The following is an 18,361-nucleotide window of genomic DNA, read 5'->3' on the forward strand; positions in this document are numbered from 1 at the left end:
TAACATGTTCCACTGGGGTTTGTAACGTCCTGTCTCTGGTACGCCCCTGCTCCAACCTAACATGTTCCACTGGGGTTTGTAACGTCCTGTCTCTGGTACGCCCCTGCTCCAACCTAACATGTTCCACTGGGGTTTGTAACGTCCTGTCTCTGGTACGCCCCTGCTCCAACCTAACATGTTCCACTGGGGTTTGTAACGTCCTGTCTCTGGTACGCCCCTGCTCCAACCTAACATGTTCCACTGGGGTTTGTAACGTCCTGTCTCTGGTACGCCCCTGCTCCAACCTAACATGTTCCACTGGGGTTTGTAACGTCCTGTCTCTGGTACGCCCCTGCTCCAACCTAACATGTTCCACTGGGGTTTGTAACGTCCTGTCTCTGGTACGCCCCTGCTCCAACCTAACATGTTCCACTGGGGTTTGTAACGTCCTGTCTCTGGTACGCCCCTGCTCCAACCTAACATGTTCCACTGGGGTTTGTAACATCCTGTCTCTGGTACGCCCCTGCTCCAACCTAACATGTTCCACTGGGGTTTGTAACGTCCTGTCTCTGGTACGCCCCTGCTCCAACCTAACATGTTCCACTGGGGTTTGTAACGTCCTGTCTCTGGTACGCCCCTGCTCCAACCTAACATGTTCCACTGGGGTTTGTAACGTCCTGTCTCTGGTACGCCCCTGCTCCAACCTAACATGTTCCACTGGGGTTTGTAACGTCCTGTCTCTGGTACGCCCCTGCTCCAACCTAACATGTTCCACTGGGGTTTGTAACATCCTGTCTCTGGTACGCCCCTGCTCCAACCTAACATGTTCCACTGGGGTTTGTAACGTCCTGTCTCTGGTACGCCCCTGCTCCAACCTAACATGTTCCACTGGGGTTTGTAACGTCCTGTCTCTGGTACGCCCCTGCTCCAACCTAACATGTTCCACTGGGGTTTGTAACGTCCTGTCTCTGGTACGCCCCTGCTCCAACCTAACATGTTCCACTGGGGTTTGTAACGTCCTGTCTCTGGTACGCCCCTGCTCCAACCTAACATGTTCCACTGGGGTTTGTAACGTCCTGTCTCTGGTACGCCCCTGCTCCAACCTAACATGTTCCACTGGGGTTTGTAACGTCCTGTCTCTGGTACGCCCCTGCTCCAACCTAACATGTTCCACTGGGGTTTGTAACGTCCTGTCTCTGGTACGCCCCTGCTCCAACCTAACATGTTCCACTGGGGTTTGTAACGTCCTGTCTCTGGTACGCCCCTGCTCCAACCTAACATGTTCCACTGGGGTTTGTAACGTCCTGTCTCTGGTACGCCCTGCTCCAACCTAACATGTTCCACTGGGGTTTGTAACGTCCTGTCTCTGGTACGCCCCTGCTCCAACCTAACATGTTCCACTGGGGTTTGTAACGTCCTGTCTCTGGTACGCCCCTGCTCCAACCTAACATGTTCCACTGGGGTTTGTAACGTCCTGTCTCTGGTACGCCCCTGCTCCAACCTAACATGTTCCACTGGGGTTTGTAACGTCCTGTCTCTGGTACGCCCCTGCTCCAACCTAACATGTTCCACTGGGGTTTGTAACGTCCTGTCTCTGGTACGCCCCTGCTCCAACCTAACATGTTCCACTGGGGTTTGTAACGTCCTGTCTCTGGTACGCCCCTGCTCCAACCTAACATGTTCCACTGGGGTTTGTAACGTCCTGTCTCTGGTACGCCCCTGCTCCAACCTAACATGTTCCACTGGGGTTTGTAACGTCCTGTCTCTGGTACGCCCCTGCTCCAACCTAACATGTTCCACTGGGGTTTGTAACGTCCTGTCTCTGGTACGCCCCTGCTCCAACCTAACATGTTCCACTGGGGTTTGTAACGTCCTGTCTCTGGTACGCCCCTGCTCCAACCTAACATGTTCCACTGGGGTTTGTAACGTCCTGTCTCTGGTACGCCCCTGCTCCAACCTAACATGTTCCACTGGGGTTTGTAACGTCCTGTCTCTGGTACGCCCCTGCTCCAACCTAACATGTTCCACTGGGGTTTGTAACGTCCTGTCTCTGGTACGCCCCTGCTCCAACCTAACATGTTCCACTGGGGTTTGTAACGTCCTGTCTCTGGTACGCCCCTGCTCCAACCTAACATGTTCCACTGGGGTTTGTAACGTCCTGTCTCTGGTACGCCCCTGCTCCAACCTAACATGTTCCACTGGGGTTTGTAACGTCCTGTCTCTGGTACGCCCCTGCTCCAACCTAACATGTTCCACTGGGGTTTGTAACGTCCTGTCTCTGGTACGCCCCTGCTCCAACCTAACATGTTCCACTGGGGTTTGTAACGTCCTGTCTCTGGTACGCCCCTGCTCCAACCTAACATGTTCCACTGGGGTTTGTAACGTCCTGTCTCTGGTACGCCCCTGCTCCAACCTAACATGTTCCACTGGGGTTTGTAACGTCCTGTCTCTGGTACGCCCCTGCTCCAACCTAACATGTTCCAGAGACGGTTGTAACAGCTCCAGCTGTTGGCGCACTGCTGCAAACCCTAACATGTTCCACTGGGGTTTGTAACGTCCTGTCTCTGGTACGCCCCTGCTCCAACCTAACATGTTCCACTGGGGTTTGTAACGTCCTGTCTCTGGTACGCCCCTGCTCCAACCTAACATGTTCCACTGGGGTTTGTAACATCCTGTCTCTGGTACGCCCCTGCTCCAACCTAACATGTTCCACTGGGGTTTGTAACGTCCTGTCTCTGGTACGCCCCTGCTCCAACCTAACATGTTCCACTGGGGTTTGTAACGTCCTGTCTCTGGTACGCCCCTGCTCCAACCTAACATGTTCCACTGGGGTTTGTAACGTCCTGTCTCTGGTACGCCCCTGCTCCAACCTAACATGTTCCACTGGGGTTTGTAACATCCTGTCTCTGGTACGCCCCTGCTCCAACCTAACATGTTCCACTGGGGTTTGTAACGTCCTGTCTCTGGTACGCCCCTGCTCCAACCTAACATGTTCCACTGGGGTTTGTAACGTCCTGTCTCTGGTACGCCCCTGCTCCAACCTAACATGTTCCACTGGGGTTTGTAACGTCCTGTCTCTGGTACGCCCCTGCTCCAACCTAACATGTTCCACTGGGGTTTGTAACGTCCTGTCTCTGGTACGCCCCTGCTCCAACCTAACATGTTCCACTGGGGTTTGTAACGTCCTGTCTCTGGTACGCCCCTGCTCCAACCTAACATGTTCCACTGGGGTTTGTAACGTCCTGTCTCTGGTACGCCCCTGCTCCAACCTAACATGTTCCACTGGGGTTTGTAACGTCCTGTCTCTGGTACGCCCCTGCTCCAACCTAACATGTTCCACTGGGGTTTGTAACGTCCTGTCTCTGGTACGCCCCTGCTCCAACCTAACATGTTCCACTGGGGTTTGTAACGTCCTGTCTCTGGTACGCCCCTGCTCCAACCTAACATGTTCCACTGGGGTTTGTAACGTCCTGTCTCTGGTACGCCCCTGCTCCAACCTAACATGTTCCACTGGGGTTTGTAACGTCCTGTCTCTGGTACGCCCCTGCTCCAACCTAACATGTTCCACTGGGGTTTGTAACGTCCTGTCTCTGGTACGCCCCTGCTCCAACCTAACATGTTCCACTGGGGTTTGTAACGTCCTGTCTCTGGTACGCCCCTGCTCCAACCTAACATGTTCCACTGGGGTTTGTAACGTCCTGTCTCTGGTACGCCCCTGCTCCAACCTAACATGTTCCACTGGGGTTTGTAACGTCCTGTCTCTGGTACGCCCCTGCTCCAACCTAACATGTTCCACTGGGGTTTGTAACGTCCTGTCTCTGGTACGCCCCTGCTCCAACCTAACATGTTCCACTGGGGTTTGTAACGTCCTGTCTCTGGTACGCCCCTGCTCCAACCTAACATGTTCCACTGGGGTTTGTAACGTCCTGTCTCTGGTACGCCCCTGCTCCAACCTAACATGTTCCACTGGGGTTTGTAACGTCCTGTCTCTGGTACGCCCCTGCTCCAACCTAACATGTTCCACTGGGGTTTGTAACGTCCTGTCTCTTGTACGCCCCTGCTCCAACCTAACATGTTCCACTGGGGTTTGTAACGTCCTGTCTCTGGTACGCCCCTGCTCCAACCTAACATGTTCCACTGGGGTTTGTAACGTCCTGTCTCTGGTACGCCCCTGCTCCAACCTAACATGTTCCACTGGGGTTTGTAACGTCCTGTCTCTGGTACGCCCCTGCTCCAACCTAACATGTTCCACTGGGGTTTGTAACATCCTGTCTCTGGTACGCCCCTGCTCCAACCTAACATGTTCCACTGGGGTTTGTAACGTCCTGTCTCTGGTACGCCCCTGCTCCAACCTAACATGTTCCACTGGGGTTTGTAACGTCCTGTCTCTGGTACGCCCCTTCTCCAACCTAACATGTTCCACTGGGGTTTGTAACGTCCTGTCTCTGGTACGCCCCTGCTCCAACCTAACATGTTCCACTGGGGTTTGTAACATCCTGTCTCTGGTACGCCCCTGCTCCAACCTAACATGTTCCACTGGGGTTTGTAACGTCCTGTCTCTGGTACGCCCCTGCTCCAACCTAACATGTTCCACTGGGGTTTGTAACATCCTGTCTCTGGTACGCCCCTGCTCCAACCTAACATGTTCCACTGGGGTTTGTAACATCCTGTCTCTGGTACACCCCTGCTCCAACCTAACATGTTCCACTGGGGTTTGTAACGTCCTGTCTCTGGTACGCCCCTGCTCCAACCTAACATGTTGCACTGCATCCATATTTTTCACTTCTTTCTTCACCTCATCCATAATCCCTTTATTTTTTCTACGGTGAGTATTTTATTCGGGCTCATCCCTTTCTGACCACACCACATTCACCAGGCAGGCCACATGACTCACTCACAACGCACTCCTCCATCCATCTTTCTTTTCATTAAAATCCCTTTCTCATTCTCTGACTCAGTTTCTTTCACCTCTTCTCTCCTCCTCCCTTTCACTCGTTTTGTTTTAACGAGACTCCCTAAGCTTGTCACCTCTCCTCCCCCCTACCTCTTCTTCTTCAACCGCTCTTATCCTCCCTTTACCTCCCTCCCTCTCTCCATCCCTACATGGATCCCTCCCTCCCTCCAGTGAAGAGGTGGAATGCAGGGGCACATTCCTGGCTTAATGAAGTTAATATTGTTGGAATCGTGGGCAGACCCAGATCAGAGAGGTGGCTGGCCCCCCACACACTACACACGGCCGCAGGCACTCACACAAAAACAAAAGAGCTCTTGTTCAAGAGGTGAGCCACACAAGATTACCAAGGCATTTCAACATGGCAGAACCAAGAGAGAAAGAGAGAGAACAGGAAGGAGAGTGAGAAAGAGACTGACAAAACATTTGAATTGAGTTTGTCCAAAGGTTCCAGAAGATTAGACACCTCAGTCTCAGTAATGCAGAAACACACAACTAAAAACCTTCCCTTCTGATTGTATTGTGCCGTAACCCCGTTTTTGGCAACTAACCCAGTTCAGTTCTATTATGTAAACAGAATCCTAGTAGAAGGACCTCGAGGACTGGGGTGTTTGTTACTGGGGTGATTGTTACTGGGGTGATTGTGACTGGGGTGATTGTGACTGGGGTGATTGTGACTGTGTGTACTACAGTGTAGGTGTGTGTGTGTGTGTGTGTGTGTGTGTGTGTGTGTGTGTGATACAGTATGTGTGTGTGTGTGTACATACTGCATTAGGAATACAGTGAGCATGACATCAGCTCGTTGAAGCCTACTGTAACTGTGTAATCAGAATACATTGTGATCCTCTGAATGTCTGTTATCTAATGCACTAGAAACATTTATTTCAGGTTCAAAGACTCTGGGGTGGATGTGTGGGAGGGTTGGCAAGGTAAGGGGTGGGTTAGGGTAGGTCTCAGAGGCCTGGGTCCACATTCATAAAGCTTCTCGGAGTAGTAGTGCTGATCTAGGATCAGATCCCCCCCTGTCTATGTAACCTAACTTACTATGATCTATAATGCTAAACTGATCTCAGATCATCACTCCTACTATGAGACACTTTATGAATATGGGTCCTGGGTTAGGGCTGGTTTTGGCCTGGGTAGACAGTAGAATTTACCCTTCACCACTGTAAGGCCGAAGAAGTGCAGCTCTTTTATTCCAAGGAGCTCAGACACCTGATTGAACACATCCTGCCCTGAGGACTTGACCTGAGAGGGAGAGAGGAGAGAGAGAAGACTGGTATAAACAGGGTGATTGTAACAGGAGGACTGTTATAAACAGGGTGATTGTAACAGGCTGACTGTTATAAACAGGGTGATTGTAACAGGCTGACTGTTATAAACAGGGTGATTGTAACAGGAGGACTGTTATAAACAGGGTGATTGTAACAGGCTGACTGTTATAAACAGGGTGATTGTAACAGGAGGACTGTTATAAACAGGGTGATTGTAACAGGCTGACTGTTATAAACAGGGTGATTGTAACAGGCTGACTGTTATAAACAGGGTGATTGTAACAGGCTGACTGTTATAAACAGGGTGATTGTAACAGGATGACTGTTATAAACAGGGTGATTGTAACAGGCGGACTGTTATAAACAGGGTGATTGTAACAGGCTGACTGTTATAAACAGGGTGATTGTAACAGGCTGACTGTTATAAACAGGGTGATTGTAACAGGCTGACTGTTATAAACAGGGTGATTGTAACAGGCTGACTGTTATAAACAGGGTGATTGTAACAGGCTGACTGTTATAAAAAGGGTGATTGTAACAGGCTGACTGTTATAAACAGGGTGATTGTAACAGGAGGACTGTTATAAACAGGGTGATTGTTATAAACAGGCTGACTGTTATAAAAAGGGTGATTGTAACAGGCTGACTGTTATAAACAGGGTGATTGTAACAGGAGGACTGTTATAAACAGGGTGATTGTAACAGGCTGACTGTTATAAAAAGGGTGATTGTAACAGGCTGACTGTTATAAAAAGGGTGATTGTAACAGGAGGACTGTTATAAACAGGGTGATTGTTATAAACAGGGTGATTGTAACAGGGTGACTGCTATAAACAGGGTGATTGTAACAGGGTGACTGCTATAAACAGGGTGATTGTAACAGTGTGACTGCTATAAACAGGGTGATTGTAACAGGCTGATTGTTATAAACAGGGTGATTGTAACAGGGTGACTGCTATAAACAGGGTGATTGTAACAGGCTGACTGTTATAAACAGGGTGATTGTAACAGGCTGATTGTTATAAACAGGGTGATTGTAACAGGGTGACTGCTATAAACAGGGTGATTGTAACAGGGTGACTGCTATAAACAGGGTGATTGTAACAGGCTGACTGTTATAAACAGGGTGATTGTAACAGGGTGACTGCTATAAACAGGGTGATTATAACAGGGTGACAGAAAAACACCAAAGAAGGGAACTGATCTCCCTAAACATTGATCTCACATACAACTTATAGTTTATAGTACGGGACTAGAAATACTCTTGCTACAGGACTAAAACCTTCCATTGAAAAGCCGTCCATTGAAACCCCCCTGGCTGACTCATGGGATATAGAATCAACAGAAGGAATCATAATGGGACGTGCTTACCCCCACAGTGATGTCCAGCTGTTCTTTATTGGGAAGCAGAACACACACGGTTCTCTCCTGCTTGGTGGTGGAGACAGACATGGTGTCTGCAATAAGTGTCCTCTCCTGTCACTCCTTTAGTTTAGACCCTCTTCAGTCTCTCTCTCTCTCCCTCTCTCTCTCCCTCTTCTTCTTCTCTTCTCTCCTCTCCTCCTCTCTAACGATCTCCCCACTCATTCACTTCTTCTTTCTGGTTAGGGGGAATGTGTCGTTCATTTTCTGCTGTCAAAAAAGACAAAAACAGACATGTTTGAGTCATAAAAGCTTTAAAGATATTGTGGATGCATAACATAGCAATAACAGAGAATAACATGGATATAACAGTGAATACCATGGTTATAACACACAAAGCATTAAACATTGGACACAGAATAGAGCTGAAGAAAACAGATTTATAGATTTCCTTTTTCAACAGGATCACATAAAAGGTGTTTGATCATTTTCAGACAACGGTCTTTGCTGTTGATATTTTTTGGGATTGACACAAAAAGGTATTCACTCAATCAGCCTAAAAAGAAAAGGCCAATCCGCTATCCGAACATGAATAGACAGCATGGGGTGACTGGTGCATTCCTCCTCCATTACCATTATCTGGCCAAGTCCACACTGCTACTCCCTTGTCCCTGGTCCCTGGTCACTACTCCCTGGTCACTACTCCCTGGTCCCTACTCCCTGGTCCCTACTCCCTGGTCCCTGGTCCCTGGTCCCTGGTCACTACTCCCTGGTCCCTACTCCCTTGTCCCTGGTCCCTGGTCACTACTCCCTACTCTCTGGTCACTATTCTCTACTCTCTGGTTCCTACTCTCTGGTCCCTACTCCCTGGTCCCTACTATCTGGTCCCTACTCCCTGGTCCCTACTCCCTACTCCCTTGTCCCTGGTCCCTGGTCACTACTCCATACTCTCTGGTCACTATTCTCTACTCCCTACTCCCTGGTCCCTATTCTCTACTCTCTGGTCCCTACTCCCTACTCTCTGGTCCCTACTCCCTACTCTCCGGTCCCTACTCCCTACTCTCCGGTCCCTACTCCCTACTCTCTGGTCCCTACTCTCCGGTCCCTACTCTCCGGTCCCTACTCCCTACTCTCCGGTCCCTACTCCCTACTCTCTGGTCCCTACTCCCTACTCTCTGGACCATACTCCCTACTCTCTGGACCCTACTCCCTAGTCCCTACACCATAGTCCCTGATCCCTGATCCCTGATCCCTACTCCCTACTCCCTGCTCTCTGCCTGACAGAGCTATCAACTGGAACGGACATCAAGAGATAAGATTCTTGGCACCTGGAGTTGGTTTGTCTGGTTAAAGCAGCCTGCCTCAGCAGCTGGTTGTCTGGTTAAAGCAGCCTGCCTCAGCAGCTGGTTGTGTGGTTAAAGCAGCCTGCCTCCTCTCCTCCTCCTCCTCTCCTCTCCTTCTCCCATCCTCCTCTCCTCCTCCTCTGATTGTCTGGTCCCTACTCTCTGGTCCCTACTCCCTACTCACTGGTCCCTACTCTCTGGTCCCTACTCCCTACTCTCTGGTCCCTGGTCCCTACTCTCTGGTCCCTGGTCCCTACTCTCTGGTCCCTGGTCCCTACTCTCTGGTCCCTGGTCCCTATTCTCTGGTCCCTGGTCCCTACTCTCTGGTCCCTACTCTCTGGTCCCTGGTCCCTACTCTCTGGTCCCTACTCCCTACTCTCTGGTCCCTACTCCCTAGTCCCTGGTCCCTACTCCCTAGTCCCTACTCCCTACTCTCTGGTCCCTACTCTCTAGTCCCTACTCCCTACTCTCTGGTCCCTACTCCCTAGTCCCTACTCCCTAGTCCCTACTCCCTGATCCCTAGTCCCTACTCCCTGATCCCTACTCCCTGATCCCTAGTCCCTGATCCCTAGTCCCTGATCCCTACTCCCTGCTCTCTGCCTGACAGAGCTATCAACTGGAACGGACATCAAGAGATAAGATTCTTGGCACCTGGAGTTGGTTTGTCTGGTTAAAGCAGCCTGCCTCAGCAGCTGGTTGTCTGGTTAAAGCAGCCTGTCTCAGCAGCTGGTTGTGTGGTTAAAGCAGCCTGCCTCAGCAGCTGGTTGTCTGGTTAAAGCAGCCTGCCTCAGCAGCTGGTTGTCTGGTTAAAGCAGCCTGCCTCAGCAGCTGGTTGTCTGGTTAAAGCAGCCTGCCTCAGCAGCTGGTTGTCTGGTTAAAGCAGCCTGCCTCAGCAGCTGGTTGTGTGGTTAAAGCAGCCTGCCTCAGCAGCTGGTTGTCTGGTTAAAGCAGCCTGCCTCAGCAGCTGGTTGGTTGTCTAAGCCTACATCATAGTATCAAATCCCAGTCCCACCGTTCTTCTATAGCTTATACTACACCATATCTGCATCCCCTCAATCTGCCTCCCATTCATTCATATCAATCACTTTTGATAAGCACACACAAATATGAAAGGAATGGAAATCCCCATGTGAAACCACAGGCCATTTCCTCCCCTGGCCTGGCCCAGAGCCGGACTCCGCAGGGCATACATCATTCATCTGATTCATTGATTTGGAGAGATCAGGCCCTTCGTTAATCAGCTGGGGATTGTACCAGTCAGCGATTTGGGTCGGTCGGTCGGGGGCAGAGGGGCAACCCCAAAACACGGCCTTCTCAGTCATAATGTTCTGTTGCCAGGATGCTCGGGGGGAGGCAAATTAAACCTGAAAACGTTTTAAAGTTGTTAAATGTAAACAACTGGCTAGTGGCTACTAAACTAACAACCCAAAAAAGAACAACTTCCTCTGTGCTCCTAAAATGGCCTCTTCTGTGGTCTGTTCTGTTCTGTTCAACATGATGAAACATGTTACCCACCTCCTGCATTTAGAAAAGTGGCTTGACGTTAAACCCACACCCGTCATGACATGATTCAACATGCTTTTAAAAAAGTGGATCACACCTGTCACGATATTCACTCCATGTTATTATTCCTACTAACTGACACACGCCCATGGTGACATGAGCTTTTGATCAGACTTGGGTTCAAGTAGTATTGGTTCCATTCTGCCAGTCTAATGTAGCTAAAGTATTTGAAAGAAAACAAATCCAGTACTATTCTAGCTGTGTTTACATCCTCCAAGGAAGAACAATAAAAACAGCCCTTTACAAACGTTATTGCACTGACTCACGTCCAAGAATTAAAGTCCAATCTGAAGGTGTGTGTGTGTGTGTGTGTGAAAGAGATAACTCCGGAAAGGTACTCTGGACAGCATGTTCAGACAAAGTCTCACACCTGCCACTCAGAAGAAGACAAGAGCAAACAGTTCAGCAGCAAAGTAGAACCTGAATAGCCAGTCTTGTTCTGAGACATTTGACTATGAAGTCATACTAGCCCCCAGGGCCCAGGCAATGGCAAGACTCTGATTAAAAACTCACTACTGTACAAGACTATACAGGAACCTGAATGAATGAAATTTAATTTTTGTGTCAAATCCCCCGTTGGCAACCCATCCCTTATGGGATTAATTGACACATAAACAAACATGACAATAATTCACTGTGATAATTCAAAGATAATTCTTCTTCCGGTGTTCTCTACAGTGCGCATCGCTTGAAGAGTGAAAAGATTTAAGATAAAAATCAATACATTTACATTTAAGTCATTTAGCAGACGCTCTTATCCAGAGCGACTTACAGTTTAGTGAGTGCATAAATTTTTATAATAGTAAATAAGGTTATCCAAACAATAATTCCTCCCCCAAAAAACAAAATATGTATAAGTACTGAAAAGCTTGGTTCTGGTCTTTTTAAAAGGAAAAAACTCAAAGAAACCATTTAAAATATAATTTCCACCCCCAGAAATGAGCTCAATAATTACATTTACATTTTAGTCATTTAGCAGACGCTCTTATCCAGAGCGACTTACAGTTAGCACATACATTATTTTATCGAACCCACAACCCTGGCGTTGCAAACGCCATGCTCTACCAACTGAGCTACATCCCCTGCCGGCCATTCCTTCCCCTACCCTGGACGACGCTGGGCCAATTGTGCGCCGCCCCATGGGTCTCCCGGTCGCGGCCGGCTACGACAGAGCCTGGATTCGAACCAGGATCTCTAGTGGCACAGCTAGCACTGCGATGCAGTGCCTTAGACCACTGCGCCACTCGGGAGAATATATTGGTAAAATTATTATAGTATACAGGATGAAATGTAAGGTTGAGTGCTGCAGCTATCTAAAGAAACAAAACAGAAACCTTCTTTCTGAAATAAAAAGTTTATCTTGACAAAATTAACAGAGGAACATTTGACTGAACATGAATTAGAGCCCACTAATTCATGTAAATCAAAAAGGAGGGCATTGGAAATCTCTTTCCGGGTTCTGACAAAAACCTAGTTCTGACATTGTTTACAACCTTTGTCAGAGCACTTTATTCTTCTGGGCTTTTGGAAAAAGATTTCCAGCGCCCTTCTGTAATTGAGCTCCTTGATGGGGGGCGTTGATGAAGAGCTGCATGCAGGTGGCTAGATGCTCTCCCTGCAGTCTGTTCCTCAAGTCTGTTTTGACCTGCAATAACAGAGATAATAATAAGAGAAGGGAGAGGGACAAAGAGGATCTACTTTCACATGTAAATGTTCTTACTCATTTCATTGCAGAGAAGTCCCTCTCACATTTAACAGAAGACACTGGTATAGTCAGTGTGATTGCTGCCAGCTGGCTAAGCCAGGGGTAGACTGCCCCCACTCATCAAACTGCGAGGCCAGCTTTGTCATTGCCGTCAGCTGGTCCAACCCCTGAAATACATGAAAAAGATGTGCAACATTAAAGAAGAGCCAACAGAGTGGCAGTTCAACAAGAAAAAGCGTTGGGAAACACTGGCCTAAAATGTTCTCTTCAAAAGATTGTCACACTCACGCCATACCTTGAATGCTCCAACTAGCACGTTGCTTGTAGCACAGCAGCCTCTGGCGCTTGCAAGAACTGCCTGGAGAGGAGGGTCAGGTTAAAGGTGTTTATCCTCTCACTAGAGAACGCAGCCTGAGGTCCCAACACACTGAAGGCCCCCAGGATCTCCAGGTGTTGGAACCTCCGGTCTAGGTTGTCCTGGAGGCCAACAAGATATGGATCCATGACCTAATTACAGCACAAAACAGAAAATAAGTGATTAATAGCTGTTTGTTTTAGTTTATCCAACACACGTGATGTAACAGTGGTTTCATCACAGCATTTGAAAACAAATGTTTTTACCTCCTCTCTGAACCGAGCCCAGAACTGCTCCCTGGTCTTGGTCTTCTCCACCTGGCCTCTCCCAATCCTCCTCGATGTTGAACGCGCCCAGACCCATTGGGTCATCGAGGTCCTGGTGGAGTTAGCTCAGAAATAAACACATAATGTTGTAGACTAGTAAAGACTAAATATGCACAAACATTTTTAGCCCTTAGCCTAATTAAAGGGAATTTGACTAACCATGTGGTGTATTATATACAGTACCAGTCAAAAGTTTGGACACACCTACTCATTCCAGGGTTTTTCTTTATCTTTACTATTTTCTACATTGTATAATAATAGTGAAAACATCAAAACTATGAAATAACACATATGGAATCATGTAGTAACCAAAAAAGTGTTAAACAAATCCAAATATAATCCAGGTAGAATCAGGAATTCCCCAGGGCAGCTGTCTAGGCCCATTACTTTTTTTCAATCGTTACTAATGACATGTCACTGGCTTTGAGTAAAGCCAGAGTGTCTATATATGGGGATGACTCAACACTATACATGTCAGCTACTACAGCGACTGAAATGACTGCAAGACTTAACAAATAGTTGCAGTTAGTTTCATAGTGGGTGGCAAGGAATAAGTTAATCCTAAATATTTCTAAAACTAAAAGCATTGTATTTGGGACAAATCATTCACTAAACCCTAAACCTCAACTAAATGTTGTAATAAATAATGTGGAAATTGAGCAAGTTGAGGTGACTAAACTGCTTGGAGTAACCCTGGATTGTAAACTGTCATGGTCAAAACATATTGATACAACAGTAGCTAAGATGGGGAGAAGTATGTCCATAATAAAGCGCTGCTCTACCTTCTTAACAGCACTATCAACAAGGCAGGTCCTACAGGCCCTAGTTTTGTCACACCTGGACTACTGTTCAGTCGTGTGGTCAGGTGCCACAAAAAAGGACTTAGGAAAATTGCTGTTGGCTCAGAACAGGGCAGCACGGCTGGCCCTTCGATGTACAACCCAGTTTAAAGTGGAGGAGAGATTGACTTCATCTCTACTTGTATTTATGAGGTATTGACATGTTGAATGCACCGAGCTGTCTGTTTGAACAAATGGCGCACAGCTCGGACACCCATGCATACCCCACAAGACATACCACCAGAGGTCTCTTCACAGTCCCCAAGTCCCAAACAGACTATGGGAGGCACACAGTACTACATAGAGCCATGACTACATGGAACTCTATTCCACATCAAGTAACTGATGCAAGTAGTAAAATTAGATTAAAAAAACAGATTAAAAAAACACCTTCTGGAACAGCGGGGACTGTGAAGCAACACTAACATAGGCACAGACACATGCATACACATATGATAACATAGGCACTATACACACACGTACACATGGATTTTATACTGTAGATATGTGGTAGTGGAGGAGTAGGGGCCTGAGGGCACACAGTGTTTTGTGAAATCTGTGAATGTCTCCCGAGTGGCGCAGTGGTCTAAGGCACTGCATCGCAGTGCTAGCTGTGCCACTAGAGATTGGTTGAATCAGGCTCTGTGAGCCGGCCGCGACTGGGAGACGCATGGGGCGGCGCACAATTGGCCCAGCGTCGTCCAGGGTAGGGGAGGGAATGGCCGGCAGGGATGTAGCTCAGTTGGTATAGCATGGCGTTTGCAACGCCAGGGTTGTGGGTTCGATTCCCGCGGGGAAGTATGAAAAAATAAAATAATGTATGCACTCACTAACTGTAAGTCGCTCTGGATAAGAGCGTTTGCTAAATGACTTAAATGTAATGTATTGTAATGTTTTAAAAATTGTATGAACTGCCTTAATTTTGCTGGACCCCAGGAAGAGTATACAAATACAAATATATTTTATATTTGAGATTCTTCAAATAGCCACCCTTTGCCTTGATGACAGTTTTACACACTCTTGGCATTCTCTCAACCAGCTTCATGAGGTAGTCACCTGGAATGCATTTTAATTAACATGTGTGCCTTCTTAAAAGTTAATCTGTGGAATTTATTTCCTTCCTAATGCGTTTGAGCCAATCTGTTGTGTTGTGACAAGGTATGGGGGGTATACAAAAGATAGCCCTATTTGGTAAAAGACAAAGTCCATATTATGGCAAGAACAGCTCAAATAAGCAAAGAGAAACGACAGTCCATCATTACTTTAAGACATGAAGGTCAGTCAATACGGAACATTTTAAGAACTTTGAAAGTTTCTTCAAGTGCAGTCGCAAAAACCATCAAGTGCTATGATGAAACTGGCTCTCATGAGGACCACCACAGGAATGGAAGACCTAGAGTTACCTCTGCTGCAGAGGATAAGTTCATTAGAGTTACCAGTCTCAGAAATTGTAGCCCAAATAAATGCTTCACAGAGTTCAAGTCACAGACACATCTCAACATCAACTGTTCAGAGGAGACTGTGTGAATCAGGCCTTCAAGGTCGAATTGCTGCAAAGAAACCACTACTAAAGGACACCAATAAGAAGAAGAGACTTGCCAAGAAACACGGGCAATGGACATTAGACTGGTGGAAATGTGTCCTTTGGTCTGGACAATTTGGAGATTTTTGGTTCCAACTGCCATGTCTTTGTGAGACGTGGTGTGGGTGAACGGATGATCTCTGCATGAGTAGTTCCCACCGTAAAGCATGGAGGAGGTGGTGTTATGGTGTGGGGGTGCTTTGCTGGTGACACTGTCTGTGATTTCTTTAGAATTCAAGGCACACTTAACCAGCATGGCTACCACAGCATTCTACAGTTATACGCCATCCCATCTGGTATGGGCTTAGTGGGACTATCATTTGTTTTTCAACAGGACAATGACCCAACACACCTCCAGGCTGTGTAAGGGCTATTTGACCAAGAAGGAGAGTGATGGAGTGCTGCATCAGATGACCTGGCCTCCACAATCCCCCAACCTCAACCCAATTGAGATGGTTTGGGATGAGTCGGACGGCAGAGTGAAGGAAAAGCAGCCAACAAGTGCTCAGCATATGTGGGAACTCCTTCAAGACTGTTGGAAAAGCATTCCAGGTGAAGCTGGTTGAGAGAATGCCAAGAGTGTGCAAAGCTGTCATCAAGGCAAAGGGTGGCTATTTGAAGAATCTCAAATATAAAATATATTTTGATTTTGGTTACTACATGATTCCATATGTTATTTCATCGTTTTGATGTCTTCACTATTATTCGACAATGTAGAAAATAGTAAAAATAAAGAAAAACCCTTGAATGAGTAGGTGTGTCCAAACCTTTGACTGGTACTGTAGCCACGGCTTCAGTCTGTAAATTGTAAGCCACTTTGGGTCTCATCCGATTTGCTGGTGGTGCGCACTTGGCCTCACTCCTCTCTCCTCCTCCTCTCCTCTCCTTTTATCTACTCCTCTTTCTTCTCCTCCACTCTGCTCCCCTCTCTCCTTCCATCTCCCTTCCTGGCTCTCTCCTTTCCTCTGTTCCACTCTGCCCTCCTCTCTCCTTTCCTCTGTTCCACTCTGCTCTCCTCTCTCCTTTCCTCTGTTCCACTGCGCTCCTCTCTCCTTTCCTCTGTTCCACTCTGCTCTCCTCTCCTCTGTTCCACTCTGCTCCTCTCTCCTCTCCTCTGCTCCATTCTGTCCCTCATGGATCCCTACCTCACTCCTGGGATTCTGCCTCTTCTGTCTAGTAAAGTAAGCCATACACTTGTTATAAAAACAATAGCTTTTAAAAGAGTTAGCTAACTAAAGAAAGTTTCATCTAATTCAGGCTGATTTGACGTTAGCTAGCTAAGTTAACTTTACCTGACACTCGTCCCTGCTCCCCCTTTCTCTTTCGCTGCTGTGGTTGGAAATATTTCAAAGACAGATAAATGTAGCTATCTTGCTTGCACTTGATACAGTTCCAAACGAACTAGCTAGCTAACTTGCTAGCCTAGTAACGTTAATTAACCATGTTTCTATCATCAACATACTTGTGGATATTGGATAGCTAATTGCCGTTACAATTGTGGCAGCAATATTATAGATCTAAATGATGTTAGTAGAGTTTTTAGGTTATAGCTAGTTTATGTAGTTAACTAGTTGGCTAGCTAACGTTAGTCAAACAAACAAGTTAACGTACCTTTCTTGCAGTTTCTCGCGCAGGTGCATTCTGAAGTGAGTCAAGTGAATTGTGTTTCGCGCCGCAGAGCTTCAATGTATCGAGCACTGGTCACTGGCGCACTGGTCACTCGCGCACTGTGTTTCTTGAGTTGCAGGCTGCCTACCTCATCTCACAGAGCTCTTCAGAACTGTGTTGAACCCAGACAGACTATCTATTTACCAAGAAAAGCAAATGTGCTTTACAGAATTTTATTGAAATGTTTGGTAGAAATAGGATGTTTCTTTTGGTGTGGCGGCAATGATTCTGCCGTGGCGCAGCGCCACACTTAAATGAACACAGAGGAAACACTGCAGGAACCTGTATGTATTCAGACAGCCCCCACTACTATACTAGACTATACAGGAACCTGTATGTATTCAGACAGCCCCCACTACTATACAGGAACCTGTATGTATTCAGACAGCCCCCACTACTATACAGGAACCTGTATGTATTCAGACAGCCCCCACTACTATACAGGAACCTGTATGTATTCAGACAGCCCCCACTACTATACTAGACTATACAGGAACCTGTATGTATTCAGACAGCCCCCACTACTATACTAGACAGGAACCTGTATGTATTCAGACAGCCCCCACTACTATACTAGACTATACAGGAACCTGTATGTATTCAGACAGCCCCCACTACTATACTAGACTATACAGGAACCTGTATGTATTCAGACAGCCCCCACTACTATACTAGACTATACAGGAACCTGTATGTATTCAGACAGCCCCCACTACTATACTAGACTATACAGGAACCTGTATGTATTCAGACAGCCCCCACTACTATACTAGACTATACAGGAACCTGTATGTATTCAGACAGCCCCCACTACTATACTAGACTATACAGGAACCTGTATGTATTCAGACAGCCCCCCACTACTATACTAGACTATACAGGAACCTGTATGTATTCAGACAGCCCCCACTACTATACTAGACTATACAGGAACCTGTATGTATTCAGACAGCCCCCACTACTATACTAGACTATACAGGAACCTGTATGTATTCAGACAGCCCCCACTACTATACTAGACTATACAGGAACCTGTATGTATTCAGACGGCCCCCACTACTATACTAGACTATAAAGGAACCTGTATGTATTCAGACAGCCCCCACTACTATACTAGACTATAAAGGAACCTGTATGTATTCAGACAGCCCCCACTACTGTGTGAACGTCCCTTGTTTAGAACTTCCTTGTGATTTGTTTGCCATTTTACTTCCAGTTGTTTTTGAATAATCATGTCCTGCCTACTGTGACTGCCTACTGTGACTGCCTACTGTGACTGCCTACTCACAGTAGGCTAAACCTTTTCAAAGGCCAGTTTCCATCTCCCTGTAAAACCCTGATGAAGGTGAGGTTCACTGGCCAAAACATTGGTGTGAGAAACTTTCAATTGTCTGGTGCATCCAATAATATAATA

General features: G+C 47.1%; 1 protein-coding gene across 4 annotated transcripts in view; it reads right to left on the reverse strand.

The window, feature by feature from the left end:
- zgc:172136 (uncharacterized protein LOC566376 homolog) overlaps positions 1–18,361 on the reverse strand; it is a 53,189-nt gene that overhangs the window by 29,916 nt on the left and 4,912 nt on the right. For 2 of the 4 annotated variants that reach the window (XM_045211546.1, XM_041867645.2), the window contains exons 2-3: positions 7,576–7,833; positions 6,088–6,178 (exon numbers count right to left, since the gene is read on the reverse strand). In XM_045211546.1, coding sequence (XP_045067481.1) covers positions 6,088–6,178; positions 7,576–7,656 — 172 coding nt within the window. In that variant the 5' untranslated portion in view covers positions 7,657–7,833. Of the gene's footprint in view, positions 1–6,087; positions 6,179–7,575; positions 7,837–11,965; positions 12,118–12,192; positions 12,345–12,472; positions 12,685–12,798; positions 12,941–18,361 lie in introns of those variants that run through there. The other 2 variants (XM_041867788.2, XM_041867713.2) reach the window with 2 other exon arrangements.

This window comes from Coregonus clupeaformis, chromosome 37, assembly GCF_020615455.1.
Source record: "Coregonus clupeaformis isolate EN_2021a chromosome 37, ASM2061545v1, whole genome shotgun sequence".
Lineage (NCBI taxonomy): Eukaryota > Metazoa > Chordata > Actinopteri > Salmoniformes > Salmonidae > Coregonus > Coregonus clupeaformis.